General features: G+C 36.3%; 1 protein-coding gene across 1 annotated transcript in view; it reads left to right on the forward strand.

The window, feature by feature from the left end:
* The first annotated feature begins 4,639 nt into the window (after positions 1-4,639).
* The window catches only part of LOC128283968 (uncharacterized), a 36,945-nt gene continuing 18,634 nt past the window's right edge, over positions 4,640-22,950 (forward strand). Inside the window, 6 exon segments of the mRNA XM_053021401.1 lie at positions 4,640-4,690; positions 5,036-5,257; positions 9,487-9,591; positions 10,091-10,285; positions 11,577-11,736; positions 11,820-12,250. Coding sequence (XP_052877361.1) covers positions 4,640-4,690; positions 5,036-5,257; positions 9,487-9,591; positions 10,091-10,285; positions 11,577-11,736; positions 11,820-12,250 — 1,164 coding nt within the window.

The raw sequence follows: 22,950 nt of genomic DNA on the forward strand, positions 1-22,950 counted from the left end.
TGTGAGTGTGCGAATGCTCGTGAGGTAAATCGATTAATGTTTTTGGTAAGCTGCAAAATTTGGACTGCAAAGTGCATGATTTCTGTGCCCTCGATATTTTTGGGCTTAATGGGCCAAAATTGGAATGATGGGCCAACGGCCCAATTCGTAAGAACCCTCGATGCGTGATTCTGTTAGTACGTGAAAAGTAGGAATATGCATGAAAAACCCTAAAATAGATAAATTACTGAAATACCTTTAAAAGTGAAAAATTTACAGTTTTACCCCTAGTAGATAAATTAACGAAATACCCCTAGAGTTAAATTGACCGAAATGCATGTTTGATTGTTGTTATTTATCGCATGCCATGTTGTTATTATCGATGCATGGGATTGGGATATTGACGGAGGAAGTATCGAAAGTGGCTTGTCCACGTCTTGGAGGCTTTGCCTCAATTTATCGATAATCGAGCGACAATCTTTGCAACTGTGGGTGTTAAATGGGTGGGTTGAGCTATTCCCCACATGGAGTGTATGGCTGGTACGGGTGGCGTGTAGTGGTTAGTGGGTTAAGTGGTCTCCCCAAATGGGCTTGCATATGTTTATTGATGTTGCATGTATTTTGAAATGGGCCTATGGGCCATACTGTTATCTGAATAAGGGGCTAAGGCCCAGTTTATTGTAATCTGAAAAGGGCTTTGGTCCAGTACCACTGTTTCCTGAATGGGCTTAGGCCCAATAGGCTTGAGCTGACTTGGGCTTTGAATGGGTTTTCCTTACACACTGAGTTTCCCCAAACTCACCCCTTTTATTTTCATCCACGCAGAAAATCCCTAACCATAGTGGGCTTGGAGCTGTGAGGGAATTCGGAGTGGCCACCCATTCTGAAATTTTGGTTTTCTTTTGGTGAACTGGACATCCTATTATTTACGTTGAGGTTTGGGTTTTTAAATGTAATAAGGCCGCTTAATTATTTTTGATCGTTTTAATATGAATTACTAAGATAGGTATTACTTATTTTAACTGTTGAAATTGGATAGTTTTATGGCGCGTTTTCAAAAACAACAATTGATTTCAAAATAATACGACAACAAGCAAAGCTTCCGCAATGAAAGTATTTTCCAAAATTAATCACTTTTCCTAAAAATGACTTAATCAAAATCGGTTTCCTAGAAATATCCATGACGTTGAGGTGTGGCAATGGCGGTATGCATGTCTAGGATTGGATCCGAAGGGAGCTTGGTACTTAAGTAGTCTGATGGACTCACCACCTCTTTTCCGGTTTCCTACCTGGTGCACAGCTTCCATTCACTTTAACCTATAATGAAATTATCTTTTAAAATACTAAGTAAGTTTTTTCTGGATCAACAATATAAAATGTTTTAAAACGCTTCGATGTGGCATGTTGAATCGGGTCATAATGTCTGGGCCGGGTTTGGGGTGTTACAAAAGAAGTCCATACTTAGTAAGACCGGGCAAAATTGGCCTTTCTTTGTATCTTTGCTTTATTCCCGTTACACGATAATAAGCAAAGAGGGGCAACTGTTGTAGGCCAATTTTAACCCATTTACATCAAAACCCAATTTAGCCTTACCTAACCCACCAAAATTAAACCCAAAACCCAAAATCTTAACTACCCAAAGCCCAATTTACATCAAAACCCCAATGGTCCAAACCCTAAGCCCAAATCAAAATAAAAAACCCTAGCCCACAACCTAAACTTTTCTCAACTAAATCCTAGCCTTTGCCACCACCAACTCCACTAGCCACACTTGCTCCACCACCAACTCCATTAGCCACACTTGCTCCACTACCTACTCCACTAGCCACACTTGCTCCACCACCACTTGTACCTACAAATGAAGACATAAACAATAAAAAATATTTTATAAATGGCTATATAAGCCTTCTCATATTTTGTATTTAGAGGAGGAAGAAGTTTTGGGGGAGAAAGTTATTGTAAAGGATTTTTGAGAGGTTTTTTGAGAGTAATCAAGGAGAAGAGTTATTGTAAAGGCTAGTTTTTGGAGAGAGTAGTTTTTTTGGAGATTAATCAAAGATCAAAGCAAAAGAGGTTTCTTCGTCTATTCTCGTTTTAAGTTCTTTGTTTGCTTATCATTTTTTCTTTCAATCTTATTTTGTTTCTTTTATCTGAAAGTAAAAATAAAAGGAGGAAGCTTATCCATTTTTATCGAAAAATTTTTTTTGAGGTCCCATTGCAGTGTCTATTGTACCAGATGGCGGCCGGCCATGGTCCGATGATCGGACAATGGCCAACCTTGTGGCTGAAATCACCCACTCTCCTCTCTCTTTTTTTTATTATTATATTTCTTAATATTATATTATATATATATTCTTTTAATATATTAGGTATATTTTAAATTCTATATTACGTATATATATTATACTATTTTATGTATATATCTTTAATACTATATTATTTATATATTTATTTTACATGTTATCTTATGTATATATTTTAATTATATTATGTATGTATTTTTACACTATATTATGTACATATTTTTAATATTATATCGTATTTATTTTTTATATATGTACATATTTATGTAGTATTATTAATAGTATTATTTTTAAACATCATTGTTATTTCTAATATATATATATATATATATTATGTACACCTTTTATTTGTATTTTATTTTTTATTTGTCAATATTAATTATTATTATTCTAATATTTTGATATTTTAATATTTTATATTATTCACATCACTATTCACATTTTTACAATAATATTCTTAGATTTTTTTACTATCATTTTAGAAACTTTTTACATTTTAACTTTAAGAATAAGGCAATGTACCGATTTTAACATTAAGTCATTGATTTCATCGCTATGTTGGGTGATGTTAGTCGGCTCGTGTTAAAATGGGATATTCTTCTAAAAACCAAAACTTACAACTTCTCATTTCCTTCAATCGGATCACACTTAAATGTCAAATTGAATTCGTATTTTAAAAATCAAGACAACACATGTTTAATAAGATACCAATTTTGGGCGTCGCGAGGGTGCTAATACCTTCCTCATGGCAGAATCGACTCGAACCCAACGTTACTCGGCTTTTGACGAGACTAAATTCGCCTTCATTTTGTGCAAGAATAAGTTTTCTTTTCTAAAAGGATGATTTATTAGGTGTCCGGTCACACCTAGAAAAAGATCGGTGGCGACTCCTTTTTAATAAAATCGAAAGTCGATTTTAAATTTTCAAATAATCGCCTCAATTAGCGATCGAAGAGAAATTTTTACGTCGCTACAATATTTATATTACATTCTATTATATAATATTTTTTATTTTTTTATATATATGTTATGTATATCGATATTACCAATCATATTTATATCATGTATATATTATTTAAAATTTGTGAATTATTATTATTAAATCATATTTTAACTCATATTGTATACGCATCTCATTATTAATTATTTATTTATTTATTATATATTATTTCGTTTTAAATTAATATTGTTTTATTACTAATTCTTACATACTTTATAAACCAATATATTACCATATAATTATTATTCTTTTGTAAATATCCTTGTTATTATATATTATATATTATATATTGAATACTATTTTTAAAATTGTTATGAAATGTCTTATTTTTAATTATATGTAAATTTTGTAAGCAATCAACCATTTTATTTTTTTATTAGTTCTTTTGCAGATTTTTTTATTGCATGTAACATGTATGTGTTAAATATTTTTGTTATTTTTATTATTATATGTTATATTTTGTAAACATGCACATTGATATTATATTTCTTCTATTTGTATGTCATACATTATCTAATTATTTCTCTCTTATATATCATGCATTATTTAATTATATTACTTTGTATGTTTAATCATTCTTCATACATGTTATGTATATCTTTGTACGCATATTGTTAATATTTGGTTTATAGGAATTATTTTATATGTATGTATCTAATACACGATCTTTTTATCATTGCCTTCATTTTTGTTTAAATGCACGTATTATTCACCTCCTACAATAATATATTATTATGATGTAATACAATTCTCCATACGTCATCTTTAAAAAGATAAGGCTCCAAAATTTTTAAAAAATATAAAGGCAATGCTTGGTGTTTTGGAAATTTCGGAAAGTAGTGCCCTAACTTATTGGGTTGCAACTTTTCTCGTTAAGTCCGAATAGTCAAGCACCCTTCTAAGTTTTTTAAGAGTTTTCAAAATATAAGTAACTGTCTTGGAACCGCAAAGTGATATGTCCTAACTTACTGGATGTAGCATTTTGATGTTTCGAGATAGGGATTTCTAAAAAGGTTAACTTATAGTAAATACTTTTGTAGAACCCATATTTTGCCCAGGCCTTAAAATAAATAAACCAAATTTTGAAAAAAAAAATAAAGAAAAAATCAAAATGCCCATTAAAAGTCCATTTACAAACAAAGCTACCAACCCAATTACAACCCAAAAATTAAAACCTAAAAGAAGCCCAAAAGCTTAGAAACCCTAGCCCACAACCTATTTTCAGAAATTAGAAACCCTAGCCGTAAGCCTCAACCACCCACTTCCAACCACTACCAAGTGGCACATGCCTCCACCACCGTTTGCCTACCATACAAGAAGAAGAAAAGATAGCAAATATATATAATAAAGTTTGTAAATGGCTATAAAAGCCATACTAGAACCGATTGTAGAGGGGAGGGGATCAATGGTATTTTGAAGAAGAATCGATTGATTTTTGGAGAGAAGAGATTGTATTAAGGAGGGTTGTATTACAGAGATTTTCGGGAGAAATCAAAAGGAGAAAACAAGTTCAAAAGGTGTTTGTCCTTATTTTTATTTTTGATCTTCTTCCTATTCGTTCATTTTATCTATTTTACAAATATTTTAACACAAAAAAAAACTTGAAATATAGAAAAGAGGAAAAGAGGGAAGGAACTTACCGGTGTTCGGTTTTCCAACATTGTGGACGACCGAGGAAGCCACCGCCAAGGATCGGTGGCCTTAATCCGAATGGATTCTTGAGTTTTATTGTGTTTCTCATTAATTTTTGAAGGTTGTTTGGGTTGTTTTAACCCCAAATCCGGGCTCTACTCAAGAAGAGAAGCGAAAAAGGGCCTCGGAAGATTTTTCGCCCACCGTGGACGGCGGCACCACCGTCGGTGGTCGGTGGCCTGTGACCGGCGTGACTGTTGATGGCCGGTCCGATGACCGGAGGAGGGGAAGGGTTGAGAGAGTTGAGAGCCTTCTCTTTATTTTGAAAAATGAATGTAGGGTGGTAAGGTGGTGTTTTAACTCTTTTTTTTGTTGTTTTTTTTTAAAAAAAGATTTTTTTATGATAAAAAAAAAGAGAAAATAAAGTATGGTTTTAATTAATAATAAAAACAAAATAGTATGGGGGAATGGTTTTAATTAATAATAAAAACAAAATAGTATGGGGGAATAGTTTTAATTAATAATAAAACAAAATAGTATGGGGGAGTAGTTTTAATTAATAATAAAACAAAGTAGCATGGGGGGAGTGGAATCAACTTTTTTGCTTGGGACCATGCATGTTACCTTTAATAGGGTAATTTGCACAATTGGTCCCCTCCTTTGTGCTAGCCTTCAATCGGGCCATATTTAAGTTTTATATTATTTTAAATTAGCCCTGCAGTCTGTGTGCTATTTCAATTTGCCCCCTTTGCGCGGTATTTTAAGATTTGGGGCATTTTTAATTTTAGATCTCGGACATTTATACGCAATTAATTTTAGCCCAAAATTCTGTTTCAATAATTTGTTTTACTTGTAAGTTATCTCTTGGATTTTTTCTTCTCTCAATTAAGTTTCAGTTATTCTTTTAGAATAAACATGTTTCTACATATTATTTTGACTTCATACTTTTGTAATTATTATTTTCTCTTTTCTTTTTTTTTCACGTGTATACTGTTTATATGAAATAGCTTTATATTATTATTACTACTATATGTATATATTTATAATATTACTAATAGTTTATTTTTACATTATCATGTATATACCATGTAAATATTTTAATATTATATTATGTATACATTATATATGTATCTTTTAATATTGTATTTTTATTGTTTTGCATATGCCCTAATATTATATCGTTTATATATTTTTCTATTTCCCATATTATCTTACTTTATATATTTTTTAACTATATCATGTATATGCTACTACTATATATCTATTTATGTAGTATTATTAATAGTTGTTTCTAATATTATGATTATTTCTAATATGTATATATTATGTATTTACCTTCAATATTATATATCGTATATTTCTAATACTATTACGTTATTACTACTATTACACTATTATTATATTTTTACCCATTACTCTTTAAATACACTTGTTTTACCTTTTAGTCTTCACTCACTATATATATTGTTTACTTATCTATATATCATACATATATATAATTTCACACATCATTCCAAAATTTTTATTTGTATTATTACTATTAATATTATTATTATCTTCACTATACTATCATTCTTTAGTCTTACATAATGATTGTTTATTTATTACTAGTTTTTTAATCTCGAATATTTCCTAGCTTATTTGTTATTATTTTTTATTCGTTTTATTCATTTATTTGTTACCTCGAAATAAGATTTTTGCAAATAAGGCAATGCTTGGTGTTTGAAATTTCGAGAAAGTAGTGCCCTAACTTATTGGGTTGCCACTTTTCTCGTTGAATTGAATAATTAAATACCCTTCTAAGTTTTTTAGAGGTTTTCTAAATGCAAGCCACTATCTTGGAATTTCAAAGCAGTATGTCCTAACTTATTGGATATAGCGTTTTGCTGTTTCGAGATAGGAATTTCAAAAAAGGGATAACTTAATGTCAATACTTTGACGCTAGTGAATCCCAATTTTCAAAGTTAAAATATTTTAAAGAGGACTACATCTTAAATTTTTTTTTCTTTCGACATTAAAGCCATTTGATAATCAATTAGGTACCAATTTTTGGGTGTTACGAGGGTGCTAATCCTTCCTCGTATGTAACCGACTCCCGAACCCATTCTTTTATTTTGTGGACCAAAACTAATGATTTTAAAACAAAATGTTTTAAAGGTGATCCAATCACACCTAAAAAGATTGGTGGCGACTCCCGTTTTCATTTTTTAAAATCGATTCCCATTTTCCAAAACTCGATTTGAAAATGGTTTCGACAGCTTGGCAACTCCACTGGGGAAAGTAATAAGAGAGTCAGGCCATGTAATTGATTATCTCTTATCTTAATGTCGGAAATTAAAAATTTTAAAATTTAATCCTCTTTGCATTACATGTGTTTGTATTATTACATGCTATATTTTGATCGCATTGCATTTTGCACGACCGTTGTGGTCACACCCTTAAGTGGGAGTGAGAAGCTACGCCTTCGTAAGGTTTTCGCCTCCGTGCAGGATAGTGGATCACTTTCGGGATACATCCATACCTATGGTTTCGTGAGTTTTTCATCTCCGTGTAGCCATAGGGAAATGTATTCCCCTAAACTGAACTCAATTCAAATGAGCCTATAATGGGTGAGGATCGAGGAATCTGCTGGTTCGGGTACCTCAAACTTTAGAACTAACCCCATGTCGAAGGATCGTATAAGCCCAACTTAGACATTACCCTTATAAGTTATCGTTGAAATTTATTGATATTATGTGATACTGACTATCTCTTTTCTTTTGCTTGCATGTCATTTTGCATTTACAAAGATATTAGTTCATGGTCAGTTTCTAAATTAGGAAGTTTTATTATGGAGAACGGACTTCTTGATAAAGTGGAAGGCAACGTTAACGTCCACAGATGGTCGGAGCAAACTCAACTAGAAAAGAGAGACAGTATAGCTATAGGATATGTGTCGGAGTTGCCAGATTATACTCGTATAAGTGTCACACAGAATAATCTCCAAGAGCTTAAGGAAATTTGGGATCAGTGGGGCAAAGAGACTAAGCAATTATTCTACGGTAACTATGGAGACTTACCTTACTTACTTGATGTTCAGATAGACGAACACTTATTCAGAGCCCTTGCTCAGTTTTGGAACCCAACGTACGGTTGCTTCACTTTTGGGGAAGTAGACATGGTACCTATTGTGGAAGAGTACACTGCTTTACTTCGTTGTCCCCGGTTTCAGAATGATAGGATCTATTCCCGAGCTCCTTGTGTCCCTACCTTTTGGAAGGAATTGATGATTATTACGGGGATGAGCGAGCAGTGGGCCACGGCCCAAATTAAAGAAAAGGGTGAGTGCAAGTGCATTTCGTGGGTTACTTTGAAAGATTTGATTTTGACACACCCTGATGAGACAAAGAAATAGATGTTTTTGCACTAAGTTTATATGGATTGATGGTCTTCTCTAGGGCTTTGGGATATGTGGATGAGGCAACCACAGATCTTTTTCATCGACTCAAGAAAAGGTCACTACATCCCCGCAATTTTAGCGGAAACATTTAGGTCTTTAGGTGCATGTAGGAGGGTGGTCTTTGGCGGTGTTTATCGCGTGTGCTCAGTTACTTTTGGCTTGGTTTTACAGTCATTTCCGGTTGATAGATAGGGTGGTTTGTCGAGTTTACTTTGAGGATTATTCACCGTTGAAAGATATAGTAGCTTCAACTGGGAGAGTTGACGTTCGAAGAGAATTGATAGCGTTACTTGTAACCTTCAATGAAAGATGTCGAGTAGAGGGCTCCGTGGATGATGCCTGGTGAGGTTCTTTACCGATGCGGTAGTTTTGATTGGGTACCCTTATTGGGGATTTGGGGTGCCATTGGCTATGCCCCTTTTCTCGTACTGAGGCAGCATGGATTGAGACAGTTCATACCAGCAACTCAGGGGTTGGCTCAAAGTGAGTTTGTATATAGAGGAGCCGATTACAAGAGGAGGGTTAGTGAAGTTTCTAGTGCTTGGAAGAAGACTTGTCGATTGAGAGGAAAAGCTATTAGCCCCGCTACAACACCAGAATACATAGAATGGAGAGGTAGAAGAGTTAATGATAATATCCCTAAACCAAGTATGGAAGGAGCTCGACCAATGAAGGAATATTTGCAAGTAAGGCCCTCAGAGTTAGAAATTATGAAACAGGAGTTTGAGAGACAAAGCTTGGAGTTCGAGATGAGGATAGCAAAGCTCGAATAAGAAAAGATGTACTTGAGTTTGGACGTTGATGTTCAAAAGATGAAAGTCGAGAAAGAGAGGAAAGAAAAAAGGAAGATTGAGGAAGATCGAGATGATCTAAGGGAGCATTACAAAAGGGCACAAGTAGCCTTGAGGAGGGCGAGAGTAGGAAGATCTTCGAATCAGTGGCAGAAGAAGGTTCAAGAAGAAAAGGATAGAGCCGAGTACTGGGAGAGGAAATTCCAAGAAATGTAGGGGCAGAATTTGGCATTAGAGGAGGAGAATAAAGGATTGAAGACCAAGGTAATGGAACTTGGAAAATCCCTGCGTTGGCACCAAAACCATAATTCTACGGTCGAGTTAAAGGAGCTAATAAACAAGGTTGAAGATTTGGAGGTGGCATTGCATGACGATGAACTCCGGGTTGAGCAGCTCAAGGTGCAAGAGGATTATCTGAGGGGAGAGCTACATCAGGCTAAAGAACAGGTCAGAAAAAGGGATCATGTCATTGGTAAAGCCATAGCTCAGATTCGAGAGGTTGCTGAGTATGTACAAGACTTGGCAATTCGAGCTGACGTATTGAGTCTGATGTATTCATCATCGTCGGATGTAGGATGAAAGTTAGCCCTTTTATTAGATAGAGTTAAAGCTTTGGGCCTTAGGGCGAAATCGTATTTGTAATCCTCTTATATGTAAAGATATTCTTTTTCTAAATAAAATTTTCTAAATGAAGTTGAACCAGAATCGATATTCTTTTTGCATTCATGCATTTGCATCTCATAACATTTCATCACATCATTTGCATTCAAAGTTATAGAAAGACCCTGATTAGTTAAAGTTTACTTTCCAGAGAGGTAGAAAAGAAAATCTGGAAATCACACATCCTTACGGCACTCGTACTAAAACTAAGAACATGGATCAAAGGTTTGAGCAAATACAAAAAGATATGCAAGATCAAATGCAAAAGCAGTTGGCCAAAATACAGAATAAAATGAGGGAGCAGATGCTAGAGGCTCAGAGAAACATGATGGTTGAAATGGCTCAGTTGCTAAGAGCCACTGATAAAGGAAAAGCTCCCATGGCGATCACTGAAGAGGATAATGAAGGTCCTCCTCTGGGTTTTACTCTGCCTCATGTGCTCCTGCAAACCAAAGCACCTCCTAAAAGGCCATCTACCTTAGTAAGTCCTCAATATGTGCCAGTGGATGCTAGAATCCCCATAAATTTCCCATCTGGGTTGAGAAATAATTTGGGTGATAGCTCGATCAACCCTATTACTCCTGATCTGAATTTAATAGAGAAGGAAAGAATGGCCACTGAATCCTCAAAACAATTGGAAGATCGTTACAGGTGGTTAGAGGAGAAGTTTAGGGTTTTAGAAGGCGCTGGCAATCATCATGGGATTGATGCCAAAGACTTAAGTTTGGTTCCAAATTTGGTGCTTCCTCATAAATTTAAGATGCCAGAGTTTGAAAAGTACAATGTGAGTACTTTCCTAGAGGCACACATAACAATGTTTTGTAGAAGAATGACTGGTTATGTGAACAACGATCAACTATTGATCCATTGTTTTCAAGACAGCCTAGTGGGAGCGGCGTTAGGTTGTACAATCAGTTGAGCCGTGCAAGAATCAGTTCATGGAGAGATCTTGCACAGGCTTTCATGCAACAGTATAACCATGTGACTGATATGACGCCAGATAGGATCACACTTCAAAACATGGAGAAAAAACCTAATGAAAGTTTTAGGCAATATGCACAATGATGGAGGGAGGTGGCAATGCAAGTACAACCACCATTGTTAGAAAAGGAAACCACCATGTTATTTATTAATACTTTGAAGGCTCCATTCATCACACATATGATTGGAAGTACCACAAAAAGTTTCGCGGATATAGTTATGGCGGGTGAGATGATTGAGAATGCCATGAGAGGCGGTAAAATTGAGGGGGAAGTGGCTAAAAGATCGGCCCCAAGGAAAAGGACAATGAGGTGAATAGTCTCAACTCGAGGGCAATCACAGTTGGTCAACCCAAAGCAGCTATGGTCGAACAACAAAATACCCAAAGACAGGAATCGGGCATAAGACAGAATTCGGAAAGAATGCAATTTACGCCTATCCTTGTGACTTATCGTGAGCTTTATCAAAGCTTGTATGATGCACATGCCATTGCTCCATTTCACTTGAAACCACTACAGCCACCGTACCCTAGATGGTATGATGCAAATGCTAAGTGCGAATATCATGTGGGAATACCGGGGCATTCGATTGAAAACTGCACAAGATTCAAGAAGGCCGTGGAGAGGCTTACCAAGATGGGGGTTGTGAAATTTGACAGTACCCCTAATGCCGAAAATCTATTACAGGATCATGGCAATCAAGGAGTGAATGCCATTGATGAAACAAAGAAAAGAAAAATCAAGGAAGACATTGCTGAGGTGAAGACACCTATGAAGGTAATATGGGAGGAGATGGTGAAGAGAGGTATACTGACCTCTAGAAAAGGAGGAGAAGGAATAGAGAACCATTGTGAGTTCCATGGGGAAGTGGGTCATATGATCCAAAATTGTGAAAAGTTCAAGGTCATGGTACAAGGCCTTATAGTTAACAAAGAGTTGCAGGTTTCTGAAGGTAGTTCTTATGAAAGACAAATATGTGTGCTGGAGAATTAAGTCAAAGAACCAACCAACCGAGAATTATTATTTCTTTGCCAGGGAATAATGAGGAGGGGTCGCAAACTAGGCCCAAAATAGTCATCCGTAAACCCAATCCTTTCCCTTATAAGGATGACAGGAGGGTGCCATGGAGCTATGACTGCAATATAACAATACCTGAGGGGGAGAGTATAGCTAGCGCATCCAGGGGCATGCAAAATAAAGGTTCTCATACACAAAGTGGGAAACGTTATGACGGGGGGAATATCATAGTAGAGCCCTCAAAGACGAAAGATGTTGAGGCTGAAAGGGAGAAGGAGACTAAAGTACTCATCAATGAGCCAGTAAAGGAGGAAGAGGCTAAGGAGTTCCTAAAATTCCTGAAACATAGCGAGTATAGCATGGTCGAGCTGTTGCACAAGCAGCCGGCGCGTATATTAATGTTAACCCTACTCTTGAATTCTAAGGTGCATCGAGATGCGTTGTTAAAGGTGCTTAACAAAACATATGTTACCCATGACATATCCGTTAACAAGCTAGACCGATTAGTAAACAACATTAGTGCTGACAATTTCATTTATTTTAATAATGATGAAATTCCACCTGAGGGCATAGGGTCAACCAAATCCCTACACATCACTACTCGGTGCAAAGGAATACACACTTCTAAGTGTACTCGTGGATAATGGGTCTGCTTTGAATGTCCTGTCGCTATCCACCCTGAACAGATTGCCCATTGACAGTTTGCATATAAAAATATGTCATAATGTGGTAAGAGCCTTTGATGGAACTGAAAGAAAAGTAATGGGACGAATTGACATCCCTCTGGAGATTGGGCTAAATACGTATAAAGTTGATTTCCTAGTAATGGATATCAAGACCTCCTACAATTGTTTATTGGGGAGACCATGGATACACTCGGCAGGAGCGGTGCCCTCTTCATTGCACCAAAAATTAAAGTTAGTGACAGATGGTCGCTTAATAACCATCAATGCGAAAGAGGACATCATAGCGACAGTTACCAGCAAGGCCCCTTATGTTGAGGCAAATGAAGAGGCTATTGAATGTTCTTGCTGCTCTTTAGAGGTCATTAATGCCACCTTCATTTTGGAAGGAAGCAAAGTGCCGATACCCAAAATGTCTAAAGCTACAAGGATGGCTCTACAAATGATGATGGGGAAAGGAGCATTGCCGAGAAAAGGGTTAGGAAGACAGTTGCAAGGAGGGGTTCTAATCCCAAAACTGATTGAGAAGAAGGACCACTTTGGCTTGGGCTTCAAGCCAGACCACAAGCACATAAGGCAGGAAATAGAGAAACGCCAAGCGAGAAGAAAGGCGCATTTGAATGGAAGAGAAGTGGAGTGGGAACCGATAACATTCCCACCTATATCTAAATCCTTCAAATCAGGAGGACTGCTGATAAAGGAAAGCCATCAAGTTAATGTTGTGCACAATGAAGAATCGGAGCAAGGAAGCCTCGAGAGCATTCGCCCTTACGAACCGGGGAGCTCTCTGAATAATTGGACTGCGGAAGACCTTCCTGTAGTCTTTAGGAATTTTCAGAGTAATTCTCAAAACATGTCTGTTACTCTAGGGCCTAGGAGTAGTAAGATTATATTCGTGAAATAGGCTTATGTTCATCTATAATTATTTAAATAAAACATAGCTTTTTATCAATTTAAACGAGTATCGTTCTATTTTTATCGACCAATATTCCTTCAAATTTTAGCAATTCTTATTCTTTTATTCATAGCGCATAAACAATCACTCTTTGATTCATTCATTCTTTGTATATTCTTTCATACCCCCACAGGTCCCTAGATATCAATGATATGAGCGCTGATACTACAGCTCCTAATTTCTCTGGCGAGCAAGACATGTGTTTAGAGGAACCTCAGGATTTTAAAAATGTTCAGGATTGTGACGTATCTCTTGATCTGTTAAGAATGGTTGAGCAGGAGGAGAAACAAATCATGCCACATGAGAAAGAGGCAATAGAGAATATAGCCCTAGAGGAAGGGAATGAGTTGAAAATCGAAACCCTAATTGGCATGGACACAAGGCATGGTCTGATTGAGTTGCTTCGAGAGTTCAGGGATATCTTCGCCTGGTCATATCAGGATATGCCTGGATTGAGTACTGACATTGTGGTACATCGTCTTCCGATAAGACAAGATTGTAAGCCAGTCCAACAGAAGTTGCGAAGAATGAGGCCAAATATCGTTTTGAAGATAAAGGATAAAGTCAAGAAACAGTTTGATGCAGGATTCTTGCAAGAAGTGAAGTACTCCGAATGGGTAGCTAACATTGTGCCAGTCCCCAAGAAGGATGGAAAAGTACGAATGTGTGTTGATTACAGAGACTTGAACAAAGCAAGCCCAAAAGATAATTTTCCTTTACCCCACATTGACACTTTAGTAGATAACACAGCGGGATATTCATTGTTCTCTTTTATGGATGGTTTCTTAGGATACAACCAGATAAAGATGCACCCAGAGGACATGGATAAAACCACCTTTATAACCTTGTGGGGCACCTTTTACTATAAAGTAATGCCATTTGGACTAAAAAATGCAGGGGCAACGTACCAAAGGGCCATGGTGAACTTGTTCCATGACATGATACATAAGGATATTGAGGTATTCGTCGATGATATGATTGCCAAGTCCCGTACAGAAAAAGAGCATATTGAGGTCTTGAGAAGATTGTTTGTAAGGTTGAGAAAATTTCAGTTGAAGCTCAATCCAGCAAAGTGTACCTTTGGAGCCAGATCCGAAAAGTTGTTAGGCTTCGTAGTCAGTGAAAAAGGAATTGAAGTCGACTTAGACAAGGTCAAAACCATACGAGAATTACCTCCACCATGTACTCAAAAAGAAGTTTAAGGATTCCTAGGAAGCTTGAATTACATTGCTCGGTTCATTTCACAACTAACCGAGAAATGTGATCCTATCTTTCGCCTCCTCAGAAAGCACAATCAAGGTATTTGGGATGGGGAATGCTAGAATGCTTTTGAAAAGGTCAAGCAGTATTTGTTGAATGCTTCGGTATCGTCTCCACCCAGCCCAGATAAACCATTAATACTGTACTTATCAGTGTTCAGTAATTCTACGGGATGTGTACTTGGCCAGCATGATGAGTCAGGGAAAAAGTAGAAGACAATTTATTATCTCAGTAAGAAGTTCACTGACTGTGAGATGAGATATTCACCAATCGAAAAGTTGTGTTGTGCCCTGATTTGGACAACTTGGAGATTAAGACAGTACATGCTATACCATACCACTTGGCTTATCTCAAAACTTGATCCGTTGAAATACATGATGGAGTCAACAGCTCTAAATGGGAGAATGGCGAGATGGAAAATTTTACTTTCGGAGTTTGATATAGTCTACATAATTCAGAAGGCTATAAAAGGAAGTGCGGTAGCGGACTTCTTGGCTAGTAGGGCTTTAGAGGATTATGAGCCACTAAACTTCGATTTTCCAAATGAGGAGTTGATGTGTATAGCAATGACTGAAAATTCTTCTTGGAGGCTCAATTTTGATGGGCCTTCTAATGCAGTCGGAAATGGAATTGGGGCAGTCTTGGTATCTCCGAATGGCGATCATTATCCTTTTATGTGCAAGTTGGACTTTGATTGCACAAACAATATGGCTGAATATGAAGCATGCATCATGGGACTTCAAGCAGCTATAGAGCGAGGTATAAAAACTCTAGAAGTATATGAGGATTTGGCGTTGGTTATTTATCAGCTTAGAGGTGAATGGGAGACAAGGGACCCTAAATTGATTAGTTATTGAAAGGTAGTTTTGAGGTTACTTGAGGAATTTGATAACATCACCTTCAATTATCTCCCACGAGGCAAAAATCAGATGACAGATGCTTTAGCAACCTTGGCCTTAATGATCAAGGCAAATAAAGAAGAAGAAATAAAGCCAATTCAAATGAGTGTTTACGAGGCTCCAGCTCATTGTTGTAACATTGAGAGGGAAGGAAATGACAATAACCCCTGGTATCAAGATATATTGCGATACGTGAGAGATCGTAAATACCCTGGACAGGCTAGTGAAAATGACAAACGAACCTTGAGGAGGTTAGCTTGCGACTATGTTTTAGACGGAGATATCCTGTACAAAAGACGAAAAGACCAAGTATTTTTGAGATGTGTCGATGCTGTGGAAGCTAAGTTAATTCTAGAAGAAGTTCACGAAGGTGTATGTGGGACGTATGCAAATGGGTTCACGATGGCAAGGCAAATCATGAGGTTTGGCTATTATTGGGCCACTATGGAAGGGGATTGCATCAGTTACACCAAGAAATGCCATAAGTGCCAGATTTATGGGGATAAAATTCATGTACCACCTTCACCTTTGCATGTTATGACTTCTCCATGGCCCTTTTCCATGTGGGGCATGGATGTTATTGGACCAATATCACCAAGAGCTTCGAATGGACATCGGTTTATCTTTGTAGTAATTGACTACTTCAAAAAATGGGTAGAGGCTACTTCTTATGCGAATGTTACTAAGTCAGCTGTGAGTCGATTCTTGAAGAAGGAGATCATTTGTCGGTATGGAATGCCTGAGAAGATCATATCCGATAATGCATTGAACCTAAACAACAAAACGATAGCAGAAGTTTGCGACCAGTTCAAGATTAAGCATCACAATTCTTCCCCTATCGTCCAAAAATGAATGGGGCGGTAGAAGTCGCCAACAAGAATATTAAGAAAATAGTGGGGAAGATGACCGAGACCTATAGAGATTGGCATGAGAAGTTACCGCTTGCACTCGTGGCCTATCGAACATCCGTCGTAACCTCTCTCGGGCAACTCCATTCTCGTTAGTTTACGGATGGAAGCAGATACCTATTGAAGTAGAAATACCTTCTCTTGAATTTTGATGAAGTAAAGTTAGATGAAGTGAGTGGATTCAATCCCAGATGACCAGTTGAACTTGATTGAAGAAAGAGGCTAAAAGCCATTCGACATGGTCGATGTATCGAAGCGAATGATGCGAGCTTATGACAAGAAAGTTCGACCAAGAGAATTCCATGAGGGAGACCTTGTACTGAAAAAGATCCTTCCTATTCAAAAGGATTTTAGAGGAAAATGGATGCCGAATTTGGAAGGGTCGTATGTTGTGAAGAAAGCTTTCTCCGGTGGTGCATTGATCTTAGCAGAAATGGATGGGAAAAGTTTACCTAATCTACTGAACTCGGACTCAGTTAAAAAATACTTTGTTTAAAGAAGAAGAGAATCTAAGGTGAAAACCCGCAAAGGGCGCCTTGAAAAAAAAAAATCAAAAACGGAGAGGCCAAGGTGAAAACCCGCAAAAGGCACCTTGTGACCAAAAGGTTTTTGAGTTGAAAACCTGTAAGGGCAGCTCATATTTTGAAGAGTACACAGTAATCTTGTTACAAAGAGCGAAGTATGCTACAAACTAGGGCATCAACAGAGTACTTGGGATCTTTTAAACATATTTTGAACTCAAGAAAGACTTCATGGAGCTGGTGTATAGGCACTCAAGCGGTAATATCTGGAGGATCTAACTTCTATCTTGTTTTCCATCTTTAGATTCTATTCCTTCCTAAAGATAGACCTTCAGATTAATTTCCTTTGTATTCTTTCTTCTTAATTCATTCAAATCCAAAAGATTTATTCATCTTCCATGTTGCATTGAAATAATGATAGATGAGCTAAATATGTTTACAAACGAAGTTTTGCGCATTACTCTAAAATTTTAAGACAATACAAGAAACTAAAACAGGACAATTGTTCGAGAAATTCACGTAAGTAAAGGATGAAGAAACTCGAGGAATTTCTTTCATCCAGTCTAAAGGGAAAATGAACAAAATCAATGATTCAATTTTAAGAAAAGATTGTTTTACAAACATCCTCAGCGGATCGTAGCATTGGAGGAAGGGTACAGCCTACGGGCCGAAAGCGTGAATGAAGCTTTGAGAAAAGAAAGGCAAATGAAAGAATGAATGATGACGTCTAGGATAGGGGTCATATTTATGACATTTTGCATCATAACATGTTTAATTAGGAACATTTGACTCACTTCGAGCATGGCATCCTAATTATCAGGCATAATCATTCTACAGGATGATGCACCTTAATCCCTTAAGCAGTAGGGTAATAGGCCGTAGCATAACAGATCTGGCCTTCAGATGTTATACTGAAGCAGATCCAAGATGGTTTGGCATCCTTGTGTTTACAAGGAGCAAATCGAAGACAAAGCTGATTTGGCTTTCATGTGATTATGAGAAAGCAAATCTAAGATGATTTGTCGTCTCTGTATCGTCAGAGAACGAATCGAAGTTTGGCATCTTCACTTTGATGGAGAGCAGACACATAGTAGATCTAGCCTTCAGATGATTTCACTGAAGCAGATCCAAGATGGTTTGGCATCCTTGTGTTTACAAGGAACAAATCGAAGACATAGCTGATTTAGCTTTCACGTGATTACGAGAAAGCAAATCTAAGAAGATTTGTCGCCTCTGTATCGTCAGAGAACGAATCGAAGTTTGGCATCTTCACTTTGATGGAGAGCAGACACATAGCAGATCTCGCCTTCAGATGATTTCACTGAAGCAGATCCAAGATGGTTTGGCATCCTTGTGTTTACAAGGAACAAATCGAAGACATAGCTGATTTGGCTTTCACGTGATTACAAGAAAGAAAATCTAAGATGATTTGTCGTCTCTATATCGTCAGGGAATAAATTGAAGAAATAGATTTGGCGTCTCTGTAGTAGACGGGGGGCAGATCAAAGATAGCAGATATCGCCTTCCTAAGTTATAGTGAAGTAGATCAAAGATTTCAGCATGGCATCCCTGTGCTTATAGGGAACAAGTTGAAAAACAGTAGATTTGGCATCCCTGTGCTTATAGGGAACAGATCGAAGATAGCAGATCCGACATTCCTGTGCTTACAAAGTGAAGCGATCAAGATTTCAAAGATGGCATCCTGTGTTTATAGGAACAAGTTGAAGATAGCGATTTGGCATCCCTGTGTTTATAGGAACAGATCGAAGAAGCAGATCGAAGAACTCAAAACTCGGCAAGCCCGAGCAAAATTGGGCCTTTTAGTATTTGCTCTATTCTCGTTAACACAACAATGAGCAAAGAGGGCAATCAGAGAACCCATATTTTGCCGGGCCTTAAAATAAATAAACCAAATTTTGAAAAAAATAAAGAAAAAAATCAAAATGCCCATTAAAAGTCCATTTACAAACAAAGCTACCAACCCAATTACAACCCAAAAATTAAAACCTAAAAGAAGCCCAAAAGCTTAGAAACCCTAGCCCACAACCTATTTTAAGAAATTAGAAACCCTAGCCGCAAGCCTCAACCACCCACTTCCAACCACTACCAAGTGGCACATGCCTCTACCACCGTTTGCCTGCCATAGAAGAAGAAGAAAAGATAGCAAATATATATAATAAAGTTTGTAAATGGCTATAAAAGCCATACTAGAACCGATTGCAGAGGGGAGGGGATCAATAGTATTTTGAAGAAGAATCGATTGATTTTTGGAGAGAAGAGATTGTATTAAAGGGGGTTGTATTACAGAGATTTTTGGGAGAAATCAAAAGGAGAAAACAAGTTCAAAAGGTGTTTGTCCTTATTTTTATTTTTGATCTTCTTTCTATTCGTTCATTTTATCTATTTTACAAATATTTTAACACAAAAAAAAACTTGAAAAATAGAAAAGAGGAAAAAAGGGAAGGAACTTACCGGTGTTCGGTTTTCCAACATTGTGCACGACCGAGGAAGCCACCGCCAAGGATCGGTGGCCAGAATCCGAATGGATTCTTGAGTTTTATGGTGTTTCTCATTAATTTTTGAAGGTTTTTTGGGTTGTTTTAACCCCAAATCCGGGCTCTACTCGAGAAGAGAAGCGAAAAAGACCTCGAAGATTTTTCGCCACCGTGGACTGCGGCGCTGTTGTCGGTTAACTTGTGACCAGCGTGATCATTGATGGCCGGTCCGATGACCGGAGGAGGGGAAGGGTTGAGAGAGTTGAGAGCCTTCTCTTTATTTTGAAAAATGAATGTAGGGTGGTAAGGTGGTGTTTTAACTCTTTTTTGTTGTTTTTTTAAAAGAAAGATTTTTTATGATAAAAAAGAGAAAATAAAGTATGGTTTTAATCAATAATAAAAACAAAATAGTATGGGGAATGGTTTTAATTAATAATAAAAACAAAATAGTATGGGGAATAGTTTTAATTAATAATAAAACAAAATAGTATGAGGGAGTAGTTTTAATTAATAATAAAACAAAGTAGTATGGGGAGAGTGGAATCAACTTTTTTGCTTGGGACCATGTGTAGGAGCCCAAATTGCCAGAGCCCGATTTCATCAAAACCCAACCAAACCTCTAAACCCACTAAAACCCTTAACTCATGACCCATTTACATCTACCCAAACCCATTACAAAACCCAAATATTAAACCCAATTCAAAAGCCCATTAAGCCCCCCCCAAAAAAAACCTAACCTAAAAAAAAAGAAAACCTAACCCCCCCAAAAAAAACCAAGAAACCCTAGCCACCTAGCCACTTTCCCACTTGCCCCATTTTTCCTCCCATTTTTGATATTCATTGTCTACCACCATCACCTACAAAATAGAAAAAGAAATAATAGAAAATCATGTAAAAAATAGCTATAAAAAGCCATTCAAAAATCATGTAAGGGAGGAGGGGGATTTTACAAAGATTGAAAAAGGAGACAAACACAAAAATCCCTTCAAATTTTGAACACAAAAGAAACATCAATAAAAAGGTTGCATTTTTCTTTTTTCCTCTTCTTTCGAATCTTTTTCTTTTTTTTGTGTTGTTTTTTTCTTTCTTTATATATACATATATTGTTAAGAAAAAAAGTTACCTTTTCCCGCCACCGTGGGTGGTGGTGGCGACAATGCGGCGACGACGATCGACCAAGGACCGCCCCCTTGGCCGGATTTCCTTTCCCCCCTCCCTTCTCTCTTCTTTCCCTCTTCTTTTCTTTTAGGTATTTTATATATATTATGTATATATTTTTAATGCCATTAGTTATATATTTCTTATGTATATATTCTTAAATACTATTATATATATATATATATATATATATATATATATATATATATATTTTAAATACCATATTGTGTATATATTATTATTACAAATTATTACTATTGCTAGTATTATTATAACTATTATTATATTAGTGTGTATTTTATGTACATATGTATATATATATATTTGTACATATCATTATTTTATATTATTGTTGTAAATTTTTATGTATATATTTTTTATGTACGCTTCCTAATATTTTCTTTTATTGTAGATATTATTATTTTATTATTACATACTTTTATTATATGCATATATATATATATGTATTTTTATGTACATATTATTATTTTATATTATTATTACCAAATATATCATTTTTCCTATTTTATTATTAGTACATGATTTGTTTTATTTTGTAAATATCATTATTATTGGTATTCTAATATTCTAGTATTGCATGTTAATATTTTTCATTAATGATATCTTTTTTTTAAGTCCTTTATCTATTTTTAATTTCTCACTTTAGGAATATTTTTCTCATGTTTTAATTAATTTCAAAAATAAGGCAATGTACCGATTTAATATTAAGCCATCGATTTCATCGCTATGTTGGGTGAAATTAAATACTTGTGTTAAAAAACGGACACCCTTTCTAAAAAAATCGAAAACTAAAATTCTCATTTTTCAATCGGATCACGATTAAATATTATATTGAACTCGTATTTTGAAAATCAAGTCAACACATGTTTATGACATACCAATTTTGGGCGTCATGAGGTGCTAATACCTTCCTCACAGAATCGACTCCGAACCCCAATTTTTCTCTCGACTTTCACGTAGACCTAAATTTGGCCTTCTTTTGTTTTAAAATAATTTTATTAGGTGTCCGATCACACCTATAAAAAGGATCGGTGGCGACTCCCTTTGCTAATAAAATCAAAAGTCGGTTTAAATTTTCAAATAATCGCCTTAATTAGCGACCAAAAGCAGAAATTTTTACGTCGCTACAGCTGGCGACTCCACTGGGGACCCTTTTTGAGAGTCGAGTCGAATTAAGCTCGCGTTGTCAAAATTTTCAAAGTTCCTTGTTCAAATTAACATTTAGTCGTGATCCTCAAATTTTTTGTTTTCAAAAAATCATGCATTTGCATCGTGTTGTATATATTCTAACTTGTTTTATCCGGTTGTTTTTCAGCTTTAAATGTTTGTGATTTTAGTTTTGGTTTAGTTTTTTTTTTTAAATAAAACGTAAAGGTTTGCAAGTTTCTCCCACACACCGTGCACATGCATTTTTGTTGCATAACATGAGCTCTATACCCGGGCTCCGTCCCTGTTAAGTGAAAGTAAACGCTACGCCTTCGTGAGTTAACTTGTTCCTCCGCACAGGCTAGTGAATACTTTTGGGTTACATATAACTTATGCTTTCGTGAGTTAACTTGTCCCTCCGCATAGGTATAAGTAAATGTAATCCCTCGAATTGATCTCGTAAGCCTATGATGGGCCATGACCGAGGCTCAGACTAATCTTAGTAGATGACAAGGCATTTATTGAGTACCCATCTAGAACCAAAACCGCATATAGTGAACCATACGAGCCATCCAGCTAGAGCCGTGCCAAACCTCCGTTCGTTTAGTAGTCACCGAAATAAGTACACAGGAAAAGCACATATTACCTTCTATTTCTTTTACATTTGTGCTTTCTAAGCAAGGGAATTGAGTCCACTGGACCAAGTAGCTTAATTTGTTAGATTTTCCACAGTTTTTCTCTGTTTATATGTGTTGCGCTAACCAAGGTCGTTTGCCTGTATTTCTATTTTTCATCATGCATCGAAGGCATCTTGTTAGGAAGGTGTTGATTAGAGATTGGTCACCAAAAACGGGTTTCTAATGGAGGAGTCAATTATACGAGTGACCGAAATGTTGTGTAATAGACTCCTTTGATTAAGGAAATGCCTAAATAGGGGCTATCTTGAAATTAACACCAAATTTTTGCATATTCATTCATGACTAACATTCATTTGACATTCATGCATTCATTCATGCATCCATTCATTCATGGCATATCCCGTACTCATTTGCTGAGGTTAAAACGTACAATTCGCAGTTGTAATACTTCAGATCTGGAACCAC

Source organism: Gossypium arboreum, chromosome 11 (genome assembly GCF_025698485.1).
Source record: "Gossypium arboreum isolate Shixiya-1 chromosome 11, ASM2569848v2, whole genome shotgun sequence".
NCBI lineage: Eukaryota > Viridiplantae > Streptophyta > Magnoliopsida > Malvales > Malvaceae > Gossypium > Gossypium arboreum.